At 33.0% G+C, this 21383-nt stretch overlaps 2 protein-coding genes across 11 annotated transcripts in view; one reads left to right on the plus strand and one right to left on the minus strand.

The window, feature by feature from the left end:
- Positions 1-21383, plus strand: part of Dh31 (diuretic hormone class 2) — a 710452-nt gene that overhangs the window by 384210 nt on the left and 304859 nt on the right. The window lies entirely within an intron of this gene.
- LOC140446789 (uncharacterized) overlaps positions 1-21383 on the minus strand; it is a 52571-nt gene that overhangs the window by 9923 nt on the left and 21265 nt on the right. Inside the window, exon 1 of one of the 3 annotated variants that reach the window (XR_011951499.1) lies at positions 5854-5969. The exons of 1 other annotated variant lie outside the window; for it this stretch is intronic. Coding sequence is in view for 1 of the 2 variants with exons in the window: in XM_072539378.1 (XP_072395479.1) it covers positions 14584-14635 (52 nt within the window). In the remaining variant the exon portion in view is untranslated. Of the gene's footprint in view, positions 1-5853; positions 5970-14583; positions 14638-21383 lie in introns of those variants that run through there. One more of the 3 variants, XM_072539378.1, reaches the window with a different exon arrangement.

Consider the following 21383-nt stretch of genomic DNA (forward strand, 5'->3'; position numbering starts at 1 on the left):
AAGCGAAGAGATAGAAGACATACCGAAAAATACGATGAAAAACTTCCGTACAAGAAAATAAAGGAACTAAGTAAAAGTAGAAATAATTGACATTGTGGCATCCTAACATGCATTGATGATAGAGTCTTGAAAACATCTATCCATATTAAACAATGGGGCGGTAAGTTCCAGTGTTTGTCCGGTAGTGTACCTACGCCGCTTAGGAAATAAATCTGAACTACAAACTGACATTTCAATCTACTGAGTTAATCATATTTTGTTCTTGAAACGATACGTTTAAGAGTTTAGCTTACTAATACTAATAATGTTAATTACAAATTAATTTAATTAATAATACGATTATATTTTTCACACAATTGCCAAAAATATTGGTCGCTGTAATTTTAAGATAATATTTAATAAACAAAATAATTGAAATCTGAGCTGCCAAGTGATGTCTAAATCGAAGAGTGTGATGTTTAATGTTTATAAACTTTGTGCGTATATTAAACGTATGTGAGAATATAATATTTGAGGCAGAATGGACCATTTTAATTTTTGTAATGATAGAGTTTTTTAAGCGGTTTGGATTAAGTAAACCGATGGTGATCTATATTCTGAAAATATATTGTAAATAGTTGTTAATAAAAGATTATAAACGTAGGTATTCCAACTCTTTTTCTTTATTTAGTTTAGGCTCTCAGTGTTTTACAAATCTTGATATTTAAAAAAACGGTTTAATGGAGATAATAGAAATGGGGTATTATTTGAAGATTCTGATTATACAGTGAAGCAATTTTTAGGGAGTCCACTAAACAATCCATGAAGGAAATTTCTGTAATGAATTCCATATTAAAACCAGATATGTAACAGAACTTTTTATGTATCAAAGAAAATGTTTAGATACTACCTATTTTATTCACTAAAAGTGGCTATAAATTTGAAAAGATTCAACCGCTCTAATCTACAGCAACATTCTACAATCTAGAGAGAGATTAAAATGAACATAATTTATAAAATGAATTGCTAAATTAAGACTTTATCAAATTTTCTAAAGTTGAAAATATTTGAGCTAACCTTATATAATATGCTAGTATTATAGAGAAACCTCACAAGAATCATGAATAAACACATGTATCATTTTTTTGGTTATTAAATTTTTCTTTACATAATTTGATTTTTTCCTGTCACCACAAATTGTATAATTAAAAGATATAATAAAACATTAGTGTGATTTCTTTGACAATTAAAGAAATATCGGTGTATTCTGAACTAAAATTTTACGTTTATCTTACAGATGAGTAACCGAAAATATTGTGACGTGAAAAGACGGGTATATTTTATTCTATGAATAAATGTCAATTCTACAGACAACTATCTGTTTGATAAGACAATACTTTACTGAAAAGTTCAGCGATTCTCCAAAAGTGACTTATTTGTTATGAAAGTTGTACTTAAATAGGAGGAAGACAACATGACATTATTAACATTGCAGATCCTAAGATTAAAATCCATATGTCATACTTTGCTATGAACCAGATATTGAAATTACGAGACGTACATCAAAGAAGATCAGCAGCAACCATCACAAGATTAAAAACTAGTCACGGTGCTGTTCCTGCTCACCTGGCTAGATTAAACATCCATATAGAATCAGGAAAGTGTTTATGCGATAATATTTCCCAGTGTGATGTTAATCACATCCTGTTTGGATGTATTAAAAATAAAGCACTCTCATCTACGTTTTATGAAAACCTGGTTAAAAGTAATGTGCAACTTCCAGTAAACATAACCCACCTACTGTCATTGAATCAGAAATCTATATACGAACTCATATGTAATCACTTATATGCATCCGGATATATAATATAAATTTAGTACAATCAAGTTTTTAATTGATCAACATAACATAAATCATTTAAAAATCTGTGGACTAGTTTCCATGCCAAACACACTATCATCATCATCATACATCAAAGAAGTAAGATACGAATCTTCAAGACCATAACCAGACCGATAGTAAGTTATGGATGTGAAACTGGGTTATTGACTCAAAAATCTGTAGCCGCATGGATATCTTTGAATTAAAGTTACTCAGACGAATACCAGATCCTATAAATAAAAACATCACATGAAGAATAAGATAAGATACAATGATGAAATATGTATACTATATATAAATAACTACTTTTATGTTAGTACGCCCACTTGCAGTATTTAGCATGGAAGAAAAAGGGCTTCTAAAAAAACTGTTTAGACAATAATCAAATTTAATAATACAAGCTGAGAAATTAGCATGAGCGAAGATTATCTACCATTGCTGGTACCTTCCTACATAAATTTAACTAAAATCAATATTTAAATTTTTTTATAATATTCTAAACAATTTAATTAGATTACCTAGATGCAATCTCGGTAATCTGGTGAGTCCAAGGATTTGTGCCTCTTCTCACTTCCCTGCTGTTATCTAGTAGGATTACCCTACTAGACTTTAGATGAACTTATAACCACTTTAAATGACTATCACTACACTTTTTTATTGCTTCTCACCTGCACTCACTCAAAGATCATGATGTATGGCTTTATTTTAAGGAGGTGGTATGGTGCATTGTCAATGTGCCTAAGGACCTTCGATTGGAACCTCTGCAGGATTTCAATATTAGATTCGCTTGCACATCCCAACAGTTGAGTGCCATAGGTCCAGATGGGTTTTAGAATTATTTTATACACTAATAATTTATTTTCTAGTGATAGTTCAGATCTTCTGCCAAGTAGCCAGTAAAGTTGTCTTAATTTTAATCTAAGTTGTTTTTGCTTATTGAAGATGTGATTTCTTAAAAATGTCGAGGTATTTTGCACAATCGGATTACATTCATTCATTCATTTTGGCTTTACAACCCTGTGTGTGCCCTAGCCTCCCCAAGAATTTTTCTCCAGTCGTCCCTATCCATCGCCTTCCTCTGCCAAGCACGTATTTCCATATTTCTCATGTCTTCATCGATGTTATCTAGGAATCTTGTTCTGGGTCTTCCTTTTCTTCTTTGACCAATAGGTCTATCAAGGAGCGTTTTTCTAGCTGGGTCGGTTTGCTCCATCCACATTACATGGCCTACCCACCTCAGACGTCCTATCTTTATGTGTTTTACGATATCTGGTTCCTGGTATATCCTATAGAGTTCGAAGTTGTATCGTCTTCTCCAGACACCATTTTCATTTACCGCTCCATAGATGCGCCTTAGTATTTTTCTTTCGAAACATCCTAACATGTTTTCATTGCTTTTTGTTAAAGTCCAGGTTTCTGAACCATATGTTAGGACTGGGCGTATTATTGTTTTGTAGAGTTTTACTTTTGTATTTCTTGATATAACTGTAGATTTAAAAAGGGGATTAAGCCCAAAATAGCATCTATTAGCCGTGCAAATTCTGCGGTTTATCTCTGCGGTAGTGTCATTTTCAGTATTGACGAGCGTTCCCAGGTATACAAATTCGTTAACTGCTTCGATGACGTCATTTTCTATAACAAGTGGCCGTAGTATTTGTGGTTGCGTACCTATTTTCATGTATTTTGTTTTGTTGGTGTTTATTATTAAACCCATTTTTGTAGCCGCTTCCTTTAATGCTACGTACGCCTTTCGTGCTGCGTTTTCCGTTCTCCCAACAATATTGATATCATCAGCATATGCTAAGATTTGCAAAGATTTGTTATATATTGAACCGACAATCGGATTACGGTATATCTTAATTATTTAGTTGTTCAGGCGGGCATGTCAGACGGTTAGTTGTAGATGTTACATGGGTAGATCTACTTTCATTAAACATATTTGCAATTTTCTTAAACACATTTGAATGGGGTTTAAGTGGACTTGTAACCTTCCAGACGCTTCGATCGACTTTGTGTGGGACGGGAGAATGACGGTGTCATCAGCAAATGTTGCCGAAGAACACTGATCAGTGGGTAGGTCGGCCGTATACAATAGATATAAGAGCGGACCAAGAACACTACCTTACGCCGCAGTTTATAGGTCTTAATAGTGTTACTACCGTACCATATTTTATCTGGAACTATCTCGCTGTTACGTAGAAAAAGAATATCCTATAGTATTCAGATAGTAGTTCCTGTATGCCATACTTCATCAAAAGCTTGTGTGATGTCCAAGAAGACTGCAAAAACATAAATGCTTCTCCTCCAAATCCTGGTTTATGATATTAACAACTTTATACACTTGGTCAACTGTAGCGTGTTTTTGTCGAAAAAGTAATTGGCAGTAAGGAACTAGGCATTTTTTTTTCTAGGAAAAAACTTAATTGTGGTAATTGGCATAACACGAATCCAGTAATCAGCTCGTAGTCAGTAGCTTTCTTTTTATTAGTATTAAGTATTGCGTCAATAATTTGGGTTTTTATAAAAGGTTTAATGGGCAGAGACATTTGGTATGAGCAGTCCAAATATTCTAAATATTTTTCTGTTCGTCTGACTTATAGGAAAATGGAGTAAAGGTAATTTCCAGGTGTTCGAGAAATATATGCGGCTTCTAATGGTGATAACTCCGTCCGATGTTTTGCAGTTGATGTATTTTTAGATCACCTAAAATTTTTTTCACGTATTTTGCTGCTCTGTTAAATGCACCTTTATTGGTCGGTGTTCGATTGTATTGCCATGTCTTTCTAAGTTTGATCTTTTCTTCAATGTTTTGTGTAATGGCCTCAGAATAGAACTTGTTGGGTTTATTATTGGGTGATGGAGTGGATTATCAGAACTCCTAAGTCTAATATTTCTAAATATATTCCTAAATAAATAACAATTGTGTTTTTGTTAATTCAGGTAATTAAATACCAAATTTAGTATAATTACAACTAAAAAAAATTAACGTAATTTTACTGTGGCCATAGTTGACCACTTAGACCATCGGCATAAAAACGAATCATAGTAAAATATTCCTAAGAGCATTCTTAAACACTCCCCATAATATATTAAGAATGGGTCTGGTAGACTAACGCGATGCACCGCGGCCTTAAATGTGAAAAGGCGTGATGAACAATATCGACTCACCACGGCCCCTAGACAAAAAAATTTCCCACTCAAGTGGTACATAATTTTGACTCACCATCGCACTCTTCTTCTTCTTCTTCTTTTGGCATCATAACCCTGGATGGGTCTTTGCCTGTCTGGCTATGTCCTTCCATTCAGATCTCTCTTGTGCCCTTCTTCTCCATTGTCTTATGTTCATTGTTTTCAGGTCGTCTTCCACGTCATCCAACCATCTCGTTCTGGGCCTTCCTTTTTTTCGTCTTCCTATGGGCTTCCATTGTAACATTTTCTTAGTTGTTTTTGCATCTCTCTGCACATGTCCCAGCCATGACAGTCTTTGACTTTTCACAAATCTTACAATGTCATAACCTTCATTTAACTCATTAACCTCGTCGTTTCTCCTGATTCTCCATGTGCCATCTTCCTCTTGTACCGGGCCATATACTTTCCTCAGTATTTTTGTCTCGAATGTCCTGAGTTGGGCTTCATCTTTTTTCGTCATTACCCAAGTTTCACATCCATAGGTTACTACGGGTCTAATCACTGTTCTGTAGATAGTCATTTTGGTTCTTTTGTCTAATAATTTCGATGTCATCAATCTTTTATTAGCATAGTATGTACGATTCCCGCTGGAAATACGTGCATTAATTTCGCTACTTACGGAGTTCTTCTGATTGATTTCTGTGCCGAGATGGCACTCTATGTGTTAAAAATAAATTTACAGTAGCTTGGATTGGCAAATCATGAATGATTTTGAAGTTAAGTATTATGTATAAAGATAATATAGTGATAATAATGATTTTTTGGTAATGAACAGAATAAGATATATTACAAATTATTTTTACCTGCAATAAAAACCAGCAAAAGTTATATAAATGGGTAATGGCATTGCTGGAACCAAAACCCAATTTATTTAGCACAATTTCCAAGTTTCCATTTATATTATTATTTTGACTCTGTTTATTGTATTTAATTGTTTTTAAAACTTCAATAGGTATAATGATACTAATTAGTTACTTAAAATATCGTATTTAAGTTGTTTACGCCACATTGTCGTTAATTAAAATGTTTGATAAGCATATATAAAACAAGGACTTTTGAATAATTAATTTACAATAATTATTATTGAATAATATTAAACGCATGCTTTCGACCCCGTCCACCAAAATTAGATATTTTTCAAATTTCTTTATACCTTTCTGCTTCTTTTCTTATTTCTCTTCGTAGCCCTATTTTTCCTGTCTTATAGGTTTTATATTTCAAATAAGTTGTTTAACCTCGTAGAAATTTTTCACACTGCTAGCTAAAAAAACTGTCATGTATATTCTACATCTACTGTTTAGTCCGTAAAATTTAGATTTCTAAGAGATTATCCTAAGATGCTGAAAAAATCTGTTCCAAACTACGCGAGGAATATATACCTGACAAGCTACTAGATCAACCGTGAGAACATAGTAAGGAACCTCATTAGCTACATTATTAGGGATGGTCACAAGCTCGAGCTTAGCTCAGCTTGGCTCGAGGCTCAGCTCGTTTGACGAGCTGAGCTTTGACCTCAAGCCGGCTTGTTTCTTGTGAGCCAAGCTTCGAGCTGAACAAACTTTTTTTAGATGCGAGCCGAGCTTTCCTTAACGGGCTTGTCAATATTTTAGCTAATACTTTTTGTTCATTTATTTATTTGTAAATTTATTAAAGTAAAAGCGTTTTGAAAAAATTTTAAACTCTATTTTTAATTTTAATAGCTACATTCTACAACCAAATTTAATTATACAGAGTAAGTGATAGTAATACACATATCGGATTTTTTTGTAAATTATAATACCCTGTATCTTGTGACATTTATAGATCAATTAAAATGAGCTGATTCCAAAAAGGTATAATAGTTGGAATCTAGCAGATTGTCCCTCTGTAAATTTTGATACAGCATTAGATATTCTACTTACTTTTGAAGAAGATGAGCACACTTCTGTTTTTAAGGATACTCGTAATTACAATGGCAGTAAAACTACGATACACAAATTATTAAAACTTAAAAAATGGCATTCCTTTACGTGCATACCTTTACAGGAATTAAACGAGGATGATTCTGATAAAAGAATATAATTTTGCGAAGCAAAATATTATTTCTCTGACAAGGCTACTTTTCCATTAAATGGCAAGGTCAATTGTCAGAATTTTAGATACTAAACAAAAGAACAACCCAACTGGATGCGTGAGCATCATACACAATACCCGCAAAAGGTAAACGTACGGGCTGACATTGTAAGAAATGATAATCATTGGAACCTACTTTTTCGAAGGTAATTAAAACGGGCTACATAACTTCAGTTTTTAAGGGGGTATCACGTACCTACTTGAATTAATTTATTTCCCAGTAGAATTAATCCTCGAGATTTTAAAGAAAATTTATGGTTACAGCAGGTTGGTGCTAATTCGCATTATCTGTTGCTAAAGATAGACGTCTGACCTTAAGATAATTCGCCAACGCGCTCTAAGTGCACGAAACTGTAAGAAAAAGAAGAAAATACAGTCACATTGGATAAACAAAAAGAATTACTTAAAATAATTAAAGAGAGGAAAATACAATATTTGGGTCATGTGTTAAGAGGTGAAAGATAAGAATTGCTCCAAATCATATTGGAAGGTAAAATACAGGGTAAGAGATGGGTATGAAGACGCCAGAACTCGTGACTAAAAGACCTGATGAGATGGTTTGACCACTCATCTGCAGAAATTTTCATGCAGAAATTTTTAAAGCTTTAAAGCCAGAGAAAGACGGGCAGTAAATTCTTTCCTAACAAATTAAAAGGGACACTTCCAGTATTTGGCTCGATAATATAGGTTGAAAACCCTTATAATGAAGTAAAACTTTTAACGTATGATGGTATAGTTTTAATCAAACTTTAGAAATTATCCAAATGGATTTAAATTATCTTCAAAGCGTTTTCAGTAAAGTCAGATTGTAATCAGTAAAACATCTTGGCGTTATAAGACACAACTCTAAGAGAAGATATATGTATCTCTGCTCACAAAATGGATAACTTTGTTCAACGGTTAATAATAACTAGCTGATGTTAGCTCTGTTTCTGTAGTTTTATTCTTATAAATGCTGTTATTATTGCCGGTAAAAAATTGAACACTAAATATTTGACGTCTATTACTTGACTGATTCATAGACGATTGATAATAACGACCAGTCAGTGAAAATACTGATTTAAATATTTTTGTGAAAGTAACTTTAAACAATTGACTGAATTGAAATCATTAAAATGAACAATTATTTGAAGGAACTTTTGAATATTATTATCTTCCTAATCATGCTATAGTGTAGGAGATGATAACCATCCAATTACGTATAGTGTGTCACGATAAGAAATCAATGGTTCATATATTGACGATTCAAAATAAATTCTCATTCAGTTTAGTAATGTAATGATGTTCGGAACAAGATTGATAGTGCAAATTGTAACGTAAACCAGGTCAAGGACCCGTATGTTAATAATTTGATTTTGTGTATTATTAAAATTTAGACTGATTTATTAAAATTAAGACAAATGTTAATAATAAGAGTTGATTATAAGAGAGAGTAAGTGAATCAAAGAACCTTACCTTATAGATACTGGTAGGAACTGTAATATCCCGTATGTAATTATAAATATTAGTGTATGTTTTCCTGGGGATTATGAGCGCAATGACTGTGTGGATTGAGTAGCTTAGAAGCTGCGTTCATGCTCACAGCCGGTCCCAAGCTCGGATAAAAGAGGAGGGTTGATGGGATCGGTTAGCATCCTACCCACTGTAAAAGAAAACAAGGCTTAAAAAACCGATATAAAGCCTCGGAACCAGACGGAACCTAAGATGACGAACCACGCAAAGAAAAGGAAAACGAGAAGGAAAAATAAGCCCACAGTCAGATTACCAACATGGAACATTACTTCTTTTAACAACAAAGACCAAGAGATAATAGAAGAACTGATAAATTAACATAAATGTTTGTGCAATCCAAGAAATCAAGAAGAAAGGTAAAGGCCAAAGAGACTATAAGCAATATTTTCTAGCATACAGTGGAGTGAAGAAAAAAGAACGAGCACGAGCAGGCGTAGGTATACTTGTTCATAAAAAATTTAAAGACAACATAAATAACTGCCGTTATATCTCCGAAAAAATAATACATATAAACATTACAATGGACTACCAAAAATTAAATGTCATATCTATCTATAACCCCGGGGACTGCAAACCTAAGGAGGAACAAGAAACATGAAATAGTTCCAGGAAAAAAATAAAATTTAATAAAAACCATGTCAACGCAAATGGAGAACTCATGGCTAGTCTCTGTGCATTTAAAGAACTGAGAATCAATAATACATTTTTCAACCATAAACTCCAGTATAAATATACATTTGAAAACTCCAGGGGGCACAAATCTATAATTGATTTTATAGTCACAATAGAAAAATCCACAAAAAGCAAATTCTAGATATCCGAATTTTAAACTCAGCGGACGCAGGGAGTGAACACAAACTAGTACTAGCAAATATAAGAATGAAAATAACACCAAAAAATTTTGTACAGGAAATCACAGAGGAAAAATTTAATGTAAAATCACGGTGGAACGACTCTACAAGAGAAATGTACCAAAGGAGGCTAGCACAGAAGATACAGCTGAAACAAGTAGACGACATCGAAGATATAAACGCGAGCTGGGAGAAAATTAAAAACAACATTGAAGAAGCAGCAACAGAAACTCTAGGAAAATGCAAAGTTATACTGCAAAGTACAAAACATCAAATACCACAGAATCCCGAGACACCTATAGAAGAATACGAAATGAAACAAAGCATTGGTAAGAAGAAAAAAAAATGAACACTGGGAACAGTTTACAAAAAGGATGGAAAGCGATTTCTACGGTACACAAAACCAAATATGAAAAAACCAACGGAAGCAAATGGCAGAATTGAAGGAATACAATAACATACCAGAAAACGAATGGTAAAGATACCTGACGGAACTGTTTAAAGGAAAGGAAATAATCAACACAATAAAGTACCTGAATTAAGACACAAAATAGAAATTTTCAGGAAGTAGGAATAGCCATAAATTCACTCAAAAATAGAAAGTCACCAGGACCAGACGGAATGATCAACGAGCTTCTAAAACACAAAGGACAAGTATAACCCTAGAGATGACAAAACTTAATACAAAAACTAATATTGCACTGTAAGTTACCAGACGCATGGAGAAACAGCATAATGATACCAATGTTCAAGAAAGGGGATAAAGAATACCCCAACAATTATAGAGGTATAAATCTACTAAACACCGCACTTCTAAAACGAAACAAAAACTATCAATCAATAATATACAAACCATCGAAAACATCTACTTCCATAATCGAATACAGGCAAAGATAAATGGAAAACTAACACAATGTATACCAGTACAACTCGGAGTCAGACAGGGTGACTCATTAAGCTTACTTCTCTTTAATATAATAATGGACGAAATAATACAAGCAGTACGTAAAAGTCATGGCTACATAATGGGGAACAAAGATATCCAAATATTATGGTATGCAGACGACGCCGCATTAACACACATCTTCAATACAACAGCCAAGAAATACAATATGATAATAATAGCAGAAAAAACCAAACGTATGACAACATCTAAATACCCACTACGATGTAAAATCGAAATTGATCAAAACATAATAAAACAGGAAGCTAGGTTTAGATATCTGGGAATAGATATAACTAGTTACAAAGATGTGGAAGAAGAAGTACGACAGCAAAGCTTAAAAGCAAGTAAAGCGGCGGGATCTCTTAATGGCACAATCCGGAAGAACAAATACCTAAGACAAGACACAGAAACAAGAATCTATAAAGCAGCAATTAGACCTATATTAACATACACGATGGAGACAAGACCTGACACATCTAAAACGAGACGACTACTAAAAACAACAGAGATGAAAATACTCCGACGAATATCAGGGAAAGGTCTGTTGGATAGGGAGAGAAGCGAAAACATAAGAAGGGCATGCAATATAGAAGACATAAATGGATAGGTGACAAAACGAAAATAGGAGTGGAACGAACACATTAGTAGAATGGTAGAGGATAGGATAGTACGAATAGCACCAGATAAGTCAAAAAATGGACGAAGAAGTTTTGGCAGACCAAGAAAAAGAAAGAAGCAGAAGAAGTATGTGTTTAAGTTAATGTTAGTAGTGAATGAAGTGAAAATTGTTTTGGAAATTTGATGGTCAACAGTAGGATTTGTTGACCATGTATAAGGGGAAATAGAGTTGTAATTGTTGTAAAATAAGGATTATTTTAAATTTGAATAAAAAATTGAAGGTTTTTTAAGATGATTGATGCTAAGAGACAGTAAATAATTGTAAGGGTCATAACATAAGCTGTGGTAAAGATAGTAAAAGAATAAATTGTTGTAGTCAATGTCAAAGTTGGTAATGTAAATTGTGAAATGGAATGAAAATTAATTAAAAAGAAAAAAGGGTATTGAACTTAAAGATTCCTGAAGTAGTGTGTTGGTACAATATATGGATGAGAAACACATTATGTGATTGGATATAAATTCATTAATGGTTTAAGAAATTTGAATGAAAAAGAAATTGTCTGTTATATTCTGAATTGTTATGGATATGTATTAAGAAAATTTTTATGAAACATGTAGTGGATATTCAGTGTACGTAATATAAGATAAACCGATAAAGAAATTGAGAAGAATAAAGAAGAAGATCATTAATGGGGACAGTAAAGAACTGGATGGGTTACTACGGATAACATTAATATGACGTGAGTTGTTAGTTTCCATTAATGTAGGAAGAAATAATACTGAAATAAGTGAATAAGAGAGAAAGTTAATGATGAAAATTATAGAAAAGTAATTAAACGTAGTTATCAAGAGATTAAGATGAAGGATAGAGTCGATGGAGTAATCGGAGAAAAGGATGGGAAGAGTTATACGGTTGAGATTAATATGAGGTAGGTACCTTAATTGTAGTTAATGAGGTAAAGGAGTATGTTGGAAAAAGATAAAGTATGAATCTTTGGTAGGTAGATAAGCAATAGAAGAAGAATATGTGGAGATTACGATTATTATAAATTAATTGAATCCGTTCAGGAATCTTAAGTAGATGTTTGCTAACTGGTGTGAAAAGGCAGATGTGGACTCTCTCTTCGAGTGTTCGAAGGATATGGTGGATAAACATCTGGAAAGTCAACCAATTTAGGTAGCATCTTAATCTGAACAAGATAGTTTGTATACACCACTGCAGCTCATGTAATGAATGGGATCCTTAGTATTGGTTAAACTCTTATTAAGGGTGTTTTTAACCGTAAATAGAATTTTGATGATGATTCTTTCGGACAGTTTAATATAATGGAACGGTAAAAAATCATAAATGATAAAAAGATTGGAAATTAAGGGAAAACGCAGATTGTTGGAGGAGTCTAAGATCTGTTTTGTGTTGGAGTTTACCTATAATAGATAGATCATAACCATTTTTAGCTGCAATTTGTTTGGAAAAAGAAGTATAGAATATAGCCTATGAATAAAACTGCAAAAAGCAGAGAGCTTCTGTGACATTGGATTACTTAAGGAGAAGTGGATGACCTGATCTGTTTGTGTAGGTTTACGGTAGATACCAAAGCTGAGGTGGTCATGTAATCTTGTAATGGATAAGTCAAAAAAGTTGATGGAGTTAGAAATTTCTAGTTCCACGGTAAAGTAATATTAGGATGAATTTGATGATTTTTTGTCGTATAATTGGATTTTAAATTATCTATTAAGACATCAGCCAAGAACGGGGATAAACAGCTACCCATTTCTAAACCATCAAGTTGTTGATAAAAGTATGTTATTGAAAACAAAGTAATCTTAAGACTGACAAATTTTTAGAAAATATTAAATTGATGAAATATTCATGGAAGAGATACATTTATTTCTAGGCTAATAGGTTCCTCTTTGGGTACTGAAGTGAATAAATTGATAACATCAAGGGATATCATAGTGATATTATGATTAAGATTGATAAGTTGAAGTTTTTCAACTAATTGATTAGAAACTCTAAATTGGAATGTGAAGTTGATAAAGGTTTTTAGGGTGTTAGGAATAAATTTAGATAAAATAGAGACTGGAATATTGATGAAACTGACAACTGGGCGAATAAGAATGTCAGTGTATCTTAGGTAAACTGTATAGTCTGGGAATCGTAGAGGTTACTGAGGACTTTAGGGTACAATGCTTCTTGTTTAGAAAAAAAATCGGAGCATTGTTTTAGAGAAGAGTAAAGTTGTTGGTTACAAAAGAAATAAAAAAATTTTTATTTCAAAATTTTTAGTAAAAGGTATAAATAAAATACCCAAACGGGCTATATCACAAATACAGAACGTCTTCGGAATGTAAATTCCGAATGAAAAAACCCTTTAAATGTTATAAATTTACAAATATGTTACATTATATACTATTAAAAATTAGGATGTTTAAGTTACCGTTGGAATTGGTAACATGGCAACGTATGGCTCTACATCGGTTACTTGGTCCTGAGACAACGTGTCTTCGAGGACCTGTTGTTTTTTTTTACAAAAGAAATGATTTTGTCAATATAAATTTGTTGTTCTAAAATAACTAAGCAATTGCCTTTATCAGGTTTGCTGAAAACGAAGTGATGATTATGGATTTTTCTTTTGATTATACCTAGCCAAATTATGGAGATTTGCAGCCTCTGCTGATTCTAACAGATATAGAATATCCCAAAATATTTAAATGTCGAAAGCCAGGTTCTTATATGTAAACATCTAAATCCATGATAAAAAACACTAAGATCAATATTGTATGAACACTGATTTTCCCCATATTCAGCTATGCCGCTGAAACGTGGACCTATCGAATATTAGATAGGAAAAGAATCGATGCATTTGAGACGCTTGAGTAGTGTGCTTCATATTCCTTGGACAGTCAAAAGAAGAAATACGTCTGGTTTTGCGAAGATTGATAAAATTAACATTATTTGGACATATAACATGTGCCGGTAATATAGAGAGACTAGTAGTCCAATTATAACAAGAGAGAAGAAGACATCGAGAGTGACCACTAATTCTATAAACTGATATACTCAAAAATTTATTAAACACGAACTTTGTTAAATCGGTACGTGTCACCCAAAATAGGGATAGATGAAGATACAATGTAAAAAATACAATACGATCCCCAGGAAAAAACGCAACATTCATAACTACTACGCATCTGTTAAGATATATAGATAAAAACGAAGAAATAGATTGGACATTTGAAGATTTGCCAAACAGAAAAATTATTTGGGAAAATATTACAGAAGGCTTTGTGAAATAGACAAAAGTATTATTATTGTTAGAAGAGAGACCGAGTACCATGGAAAGTGAATCAAAATAAAGCGTAGCAATCGTTGAAAAAAACTAAAGCTAAATTTCTGTACAGCAAATCTAGAAGTAAACCAAGAACAATATAGTAAGATTAAAAAACCTAAAAAATAAGAACAAATGTCCAAATTAACCAATCAATATCCATACCTGTAAGCGCTACCAGGGCAACAGCGTAGAGAAAATACAGTTGCAATGACATAATTGAAGCTTAAGCTCTATGTCATTCCAAAAGGTATTGAAGTATTTATATTAGTTTTTATCTTTGTTGGCCAAGGTAGGTAGTGTGTTTTAATTTTTAAGAAGCATTAATGTTTTTAATGAATTGTTTGCGCTCTAGATATTTTTTTATCGATTATTAGTGCGTTGATGTGTTAGCAAACTATGAGCAAAAAAACAAACAATAAATTGTGGGGTATATTTCTAAGGTTTTAGTTAGTGAAAGTATAAGTCAAATACTATTACTTTTCGGTTACAAGGTTTTAATTGACTATATTTTCATTTTATTTTATGGATTTTGTTTGAGTGTTAAGTATCTCGTGTTATAAATATACAATAATTAATAGATCTTAGTAGAGTAATAATGAAAATTATATTTGGATAATAAAATATTTAACTTGTACTACAACAACCCAATCAGTTGTCGACTTATACTCTGAAGATCTCTACTTATATTATTTAGACACTGTAATTTGGGAAGCTATAATTATTGATTTGTACTTAACGTCGCGTCGGTCGTCGCTGTCGCTCGCTTAATACCTTGTTAATATTTTTATTAAAATTGAAAATAAGTAATTACGCATGATTATAAGGTTTATTGATGAACGAGAAAGGTATTATAAATTTTTATTAACATAATATTGTGTTTTTATAAAAAAAATAAAAAATGAAATAAAAATGCTATTTTAAAAGTCATCTTCATCGTAACCTTTAGTATTAGATAGTGTGTTTTTTATATTTTTGGTCGTTTTTAAGTTTTTGTAGAAGTCTTGGAAAAGTTAGACTTATCAGTTCAAGTAACGACATCAAATCCTTTTTTTTTCTCCACTGAAATTGGAATAGGTCCTGAGTAACATGCCATTTCTTTATTTCTATCAATATTTCTTCGATTCAAGCTCATTTTCCTAAATGTTGTATTTTCATCAAGTGTACACTCGAAAAAAATTGGTGTTATCTCCTGGGTATACCCTAACCATCTAATATCCGTCCACTTGAAGGGAACGCCGTCAGCATCAGTTTTTTTATTTATAGACTTAGGTCTTAAGAAGACTTGCATAGTCAAGGAATTCATTATTATGTACCTCAATTACGTTAAATTTTTGTTTTTTCCTGTTCCCCTTACTAAGTGGTAACAATCATGGGGATATGAAATTGGTACATTTAACAATTTCTTTTGCTTTTAGATCATACCATAATCAATACCACATTCCAGGTGACTGTGACCTGGTACCATGAACTTGTGGTCTACCGTAGTTAGTGACGCTTTCTTTTGCATTAAACACAGAAACATAGCTGCGACATGCGTGTTTCGATTTTGACGACCGCATGAATCGGAATACAGTGTAACATATTGAACGCTTTCCGATTACCCTAATAGTTTCTTTGATACGCAAGTACCAATTTCGTTTTAGTTTTCGTTTCGGTGCGCTCCTCTTCCTTCCTCAGCTTCATGCCACATATAACACGACACACTTCCTGATACGAATTCGTGTATAGTAAGATTGAAGGTCCACAGTTGTTGCTTTTTGTAGAAATTTAAAAACGGTGTTGGCTAACACTGTTGCAAGTCGAAAGTGTAACACCTCTTACTCTTAGTTATGTCATTTCCAGCATTTTTTTATCTGTATCTTCCATGACATAGGCATTATCTGCTTCCTGGTGATGTTGATCTAATTCGGCTTTTAATAAAATTGTATCATCTTCAGAGGTGAACTTCATTTTTGTTGCCAGGACATCGCATTTATGACAGGTATCCACCTAAGGTTGCTTAAAAAGAAAGCATTAATTTACGAAACTCTCGTGCATAGATGGTTTGGCATACAGAACTTCTTCTTCTTGCAGTACCGTCTCCTATCGGAGGTTGGCTACCATCACAGCAATCTTTACTTTGTTGGCTGCAGCTCTGAACAACTGTATTGAACTGCACCCATACCACTCCCTTAAATTTCGCAACCATAAAATCCTCCTACGATACAGAACTTACGACATCTTTATACATATTATACAAAAGCGTTATATTTAAATAAAACGGTAAATAATTCTTATCAGAAGTGCGTCTAGTATAATGGGACTCATACGAAGGGAAAGACAAAATATGTTTGTGAATTTCATTCAACTTTCTAAGTGGGATTTTACTAGCAGTTGGATCTTTTCCTCTTTCGTCGGTCTTGAAAATTCTATTGACAGGAGACGTAAGGCTGTTATTAATAGTTAGGGTCACAAATATTTGTGTTTCGTCGAGGGTTTTCATAAAACACCCCCAGCACACTTTAATTTGTTTTTCATTTAATTTAAAATGGAAGGAGTGTGTGATCTTCCTACATTTCTCGTTGTCGATGTCTGATGTTCTCTGTATTGATGTTTTGGGTATATCAGACTCAACAAGACTACTTACAAATGTGGCCCTTTCATCCTTGCTACCAATAGACCAATAGACCAATAATTATTGAATATATCTTGCCTGACTGAGTCATCTAACTTTTCAGCACAGAGATTTCGACACTTCGTTAGCAGTTTCATTTCTCGCGACCGCACCTCTTTTCCATCTAAAATAGTATAATTTTTGCCACTGTTTCGTTTTTCATACTTCTCCTTCCTCATGTTCCTAGTAAATTGAGGTTCACTTATTTTTTGTTTTTTTGTTTTGTGTTTTGTGTTTTGTAGATGACCTCAATAATTTTAGTTTTGAGGTAGAGGGGCCAGCAATTTGATGAGTAACATTCATTTCATCATCCATCAAATTTTGCGTGTCTGTATTTTGTAGTGTAAAACTTGAATCATGTTGAACTAGATTATCACCACTCACCGCTAATTCGGGTTGATTTTTTTCTTGATTAGGTATTAATAACAATTCTTCATCAACATTCAGTAATGTTAGGTCAAAACCCCCATAATCGGTGCCTTCTAAATGAATAATTCCATTGTCCCTGTTACCTAAAATAAATCAAATAGTCAATGCAATATTCATAATCTGCACCATGTAAGTATAGTTATTTTCAAATTATTTGGTAAATGACTAATTTTTAATGTCACAACAGTGACCAACCTAAACAGGTAAGAATTTCTAGTAGGTTCTACTATTCAATTATTATAATATTTCATGTATATGTTTATTTTGCTGCTACTTGACGTAAAACACTGAGATAAAGGAATTAAGTCATTTACCCAATAATTTGAATAAAACTATAAATTGATTTATGACAAGATGTGAGAAATATTACCTTCACTGGTTTTATTGCTACTCTTTTGTTATTTAATAAGATTATTATTACTGTTGATTGTTATTACGTTTTGGTCAACACTTGTATAATCATTGATACTTTCTAAAATAATAAAAAGTTTTTACTACAAGAATAGATACAAATGCTGTAATTCGGGCTTATACATTATAAAGTTAAATGCCTAAACCACACTAGTAATAAAACATAGATATCTACATACGAAAATCACTTCAGCGGATGAAATATTCATTAGTTGGATTACATTTGTTTCAGTATTTTCTGGTTTCTCTTATGCGAAAATATAAAAATAATAAATTAGTATGATTGTGGGTAATATGGCGTAGCAATCGTAACGTAAATAAAAACTTTCCTACCTTTTTTGTTACTTGCTATTGAACCCTTATTTACTTCGTGAAGAAGACCCATAATTTTATCGATTCTCTTTACAAAATAAGATATTTTCTAAGCTACACTTGAAGCACCTCTCGTAGTTTAATTCTAATTATATATTTAAACAAATAACACGAACAAAACGATGTAAACAAATACAGTACACTTCTGTATTTAAGGTTAACTTGTTTTAACTTCGAACTCTTCTGAGGTGTGTTCATTAATGCGTACGTGTGCCTGCTGTTTATAATATAGTTATATTTGTTATAATTCGAAGGTCATTGTGTTGTATTTGTTTTGCTTTGAGGATGTCCATTAGCTCTTTGTGGCGGACTTTGTCGAAAGCTTTGTTGTAGTCTATGAAACAGACGTACATATCTTGGTTCACATCCAAGCATCTCTGGATTAGTACGTTGAATGCAAATTCACGGGTACCTACGCCATTACGGAATCCAAATTGAGTTTCTTCAATATCCATATCAAGTGTTTTGTAAATGCGTTTATAAATGATCTTTAAAAACAATTTAAGTGTGTGAGACATAAGGCTTATGATACGGTGGTCGGTGCATTCTCTAGCATTTTTCTTTTTTGGGAGACAAATGAATGTTGAGGTCAACCATTCGTTGGGTATGTCACCTGATTGATAAATTTTATTAAAAAGCTTTAAGAGGACATCAATGTACTCATTTTCTATTATTTTAAGGATATCAGTAGGCAGTTGATCTGGCCCTGGGCTTTTCCGTTTCTGGTGTTCTTTAGTGCATACATTATTTCTTCCTTTGTAATGTCTGCACTTGTTTCTGTGTCCTCAAAAGACAAGTCTTGTGGGTTTCCTCTTTCGTTGTCCAAAAGCTCTTCCATATACTCTTCCCATCGTTTTAGTTTTTCGTCAGTCGTTATCATAGTATTTTCATTTTTATCTAAAAGAGTTGTGTTGTGGTTTCTTTTTTGCAGTCCTGCCATTTCTTTAACCTTTTTATGTATGTTGAATTTGTCGTATTTGTTCTGAAGATCCTCTATTTCTTTACATTTTTCCTCATAGTAAGTTTGTTTTGTCTCTCTTATCTTTTTTCTGATTTCGTTGTTAATGATTTTGTAATTGTGACTGTCTTTGTTTTTGGCTTGTCTTCGTTGTTCCATCATGCAGAGTATCTCGTCGGTCATCCAATTGTCTTTCTTTCGTGTCGGTTCTTTTAATATCTCTTTGCATGGAGCGAGCAGGCAGTTTTTTAGTATTTCCCATTGTTCGTTTATCTCGTAAGTGTTGGTATCTAATTTATCAAAGTTTTCGTATATTTTCTGTTGAAGTTTGATTTTTATATCAACTTCTTTCAGTTTTCTAACATCTAATTTTGGAGTTCTTTGTGGTTTTCTTATACGTTTAAGCTTAAGCGTGACATTAGCGATTAGTGGGTTATGGTCTGATGCAACATCTGCTCCTGGATATGTTTTAACTAATTTGATGGTGTTACGATATCTCCCTTTAATCATTATATAGTCGATTTGGTTTCTTACAACTTTTTCCGGTTTATCTGCTGGTGAGCGCCATATATATATATATATATATATATATATATATATATATATATATATATATATATATATATATATATATATATATATATATATATATATATAACCGTCTCATTGGTAATTTAAAGAACGTGTTTGTGATTATTAGACTTTGTTCTTGGCAGAATTGTATTAGACGATCGCCTCTATCGTTACGTTCCCCTAGTCCTTAATCTCCCATTACTGTTCCAGCTCTTCTCTTGCCGACTTTTGCATTGAAATCGCCCATAACTACCGTGATTTCCCTGTTCTTTGTCATTTTCAGTGCATCTTCAATTTGTTAGTAGAATATTAATTTCTACTTCATCTTCTGTTGCATCAGTCGTTGGCGCATATACTTGGATCAGATTTAGTTTGGTGTGTGATGTCCTTATTTGTAGTAGCATCACTCTTTCTGAGATTGGGACAAAGCCCTCTATTGACTTGTTGACCTCTGTATCGAAAATAATTGCTACTCCACGTCTATGTTGGTTATCAGTGTTTCCCGAATAATATAAGGTACCGGTTTTTGTTGAAAGATATCCTGAGTTAGGCCACCATGTTTCGCTTACTCCTAATATATTTATATTTAGTCTTCCCATTTCCTGAAGGATGTTATGCATTTTACCAGGTTGATACATGCTTTTGACGTTCCACGTACCTATTTTTGTTTTTGATAATTTTAGTTTGTTTTGTTTCGAAGTTTGACAAGGGTTTCGCCGGTTAACGACCTGGAAGTCCTTGTCTGTTCCTCCCCTGCCGGATCTTGGGCTCCGATTCCCATGATTAGTTTCTTTTTTTCCTTTAGTACTCATTGCCATGATAATTGTGCTAGAGATATCCAATTGGATCTTTAATGCAGTGGTTTCTCCTTGCCTTCTGCATCCTTACGCCGTTGACCATTTACTTGATTCATTCGCCTTTGGTGCCAATTTCTTAGCACTAGGACAAAAGAGTGCCCTTTCACTTACCAACTCATCCGCCCGAAGCCGTTGGTCAGTAAGTGTGGGATTGCTTATACCGGCAATGTAAACATTATACGATTCTAACAAAGTAAAATAGAATTTTATGTAAACAATATAAGATTCTAACACAGTAAAATAGAATTAAGCACAAAAATATGTTTTATAGCTCAATTAAGTACAATTTTTAAACAAAAAGTAAATTTTTATGGGGTGGCTGTAATAATTTGATCGCCCACTGTATATATATATATATATATATATATATATATATATACATATACGTGTGTGTATGTATGTATGTATGTTTATATATACCGATTTATTTTTATGCGTCACGAGGTTAAACATCAAAGTCAGCAATTGTCAACCTAATCCAGATCGAATCCATCTGCGGTAAATTATAATTTAAGTTTTCGGAAATTACAGACGTTCAAGCAAATTTGCGACTGAGGACAAATTTTTATTGAGGTTCATTGGGCCGTATATATTAAGTTTATCCCTAAGTCGGGATTTGATTTAAATTCTGGTTTCAAACGCTTGAATTGATTTGTGAAAAACGACAAATTGATTGCTCAGTTGAGAATTTCAATACGCACCATTATTT

Source organism: Diabrotica undecimpunctata, chromosome 7 (assembly GCF_040954645.1).
Source record: "Diabrotica undecimpunctata isolate CICGRU chromosome 7, icDiaUnde3, whole genome shotgun sequence".
NCBI lineage: Eukaryota > Metazoa > Arthropoda > Insecta > Coleoptera > Chrysomelidae > Diabrotica > Diabrotica undecimpunctata.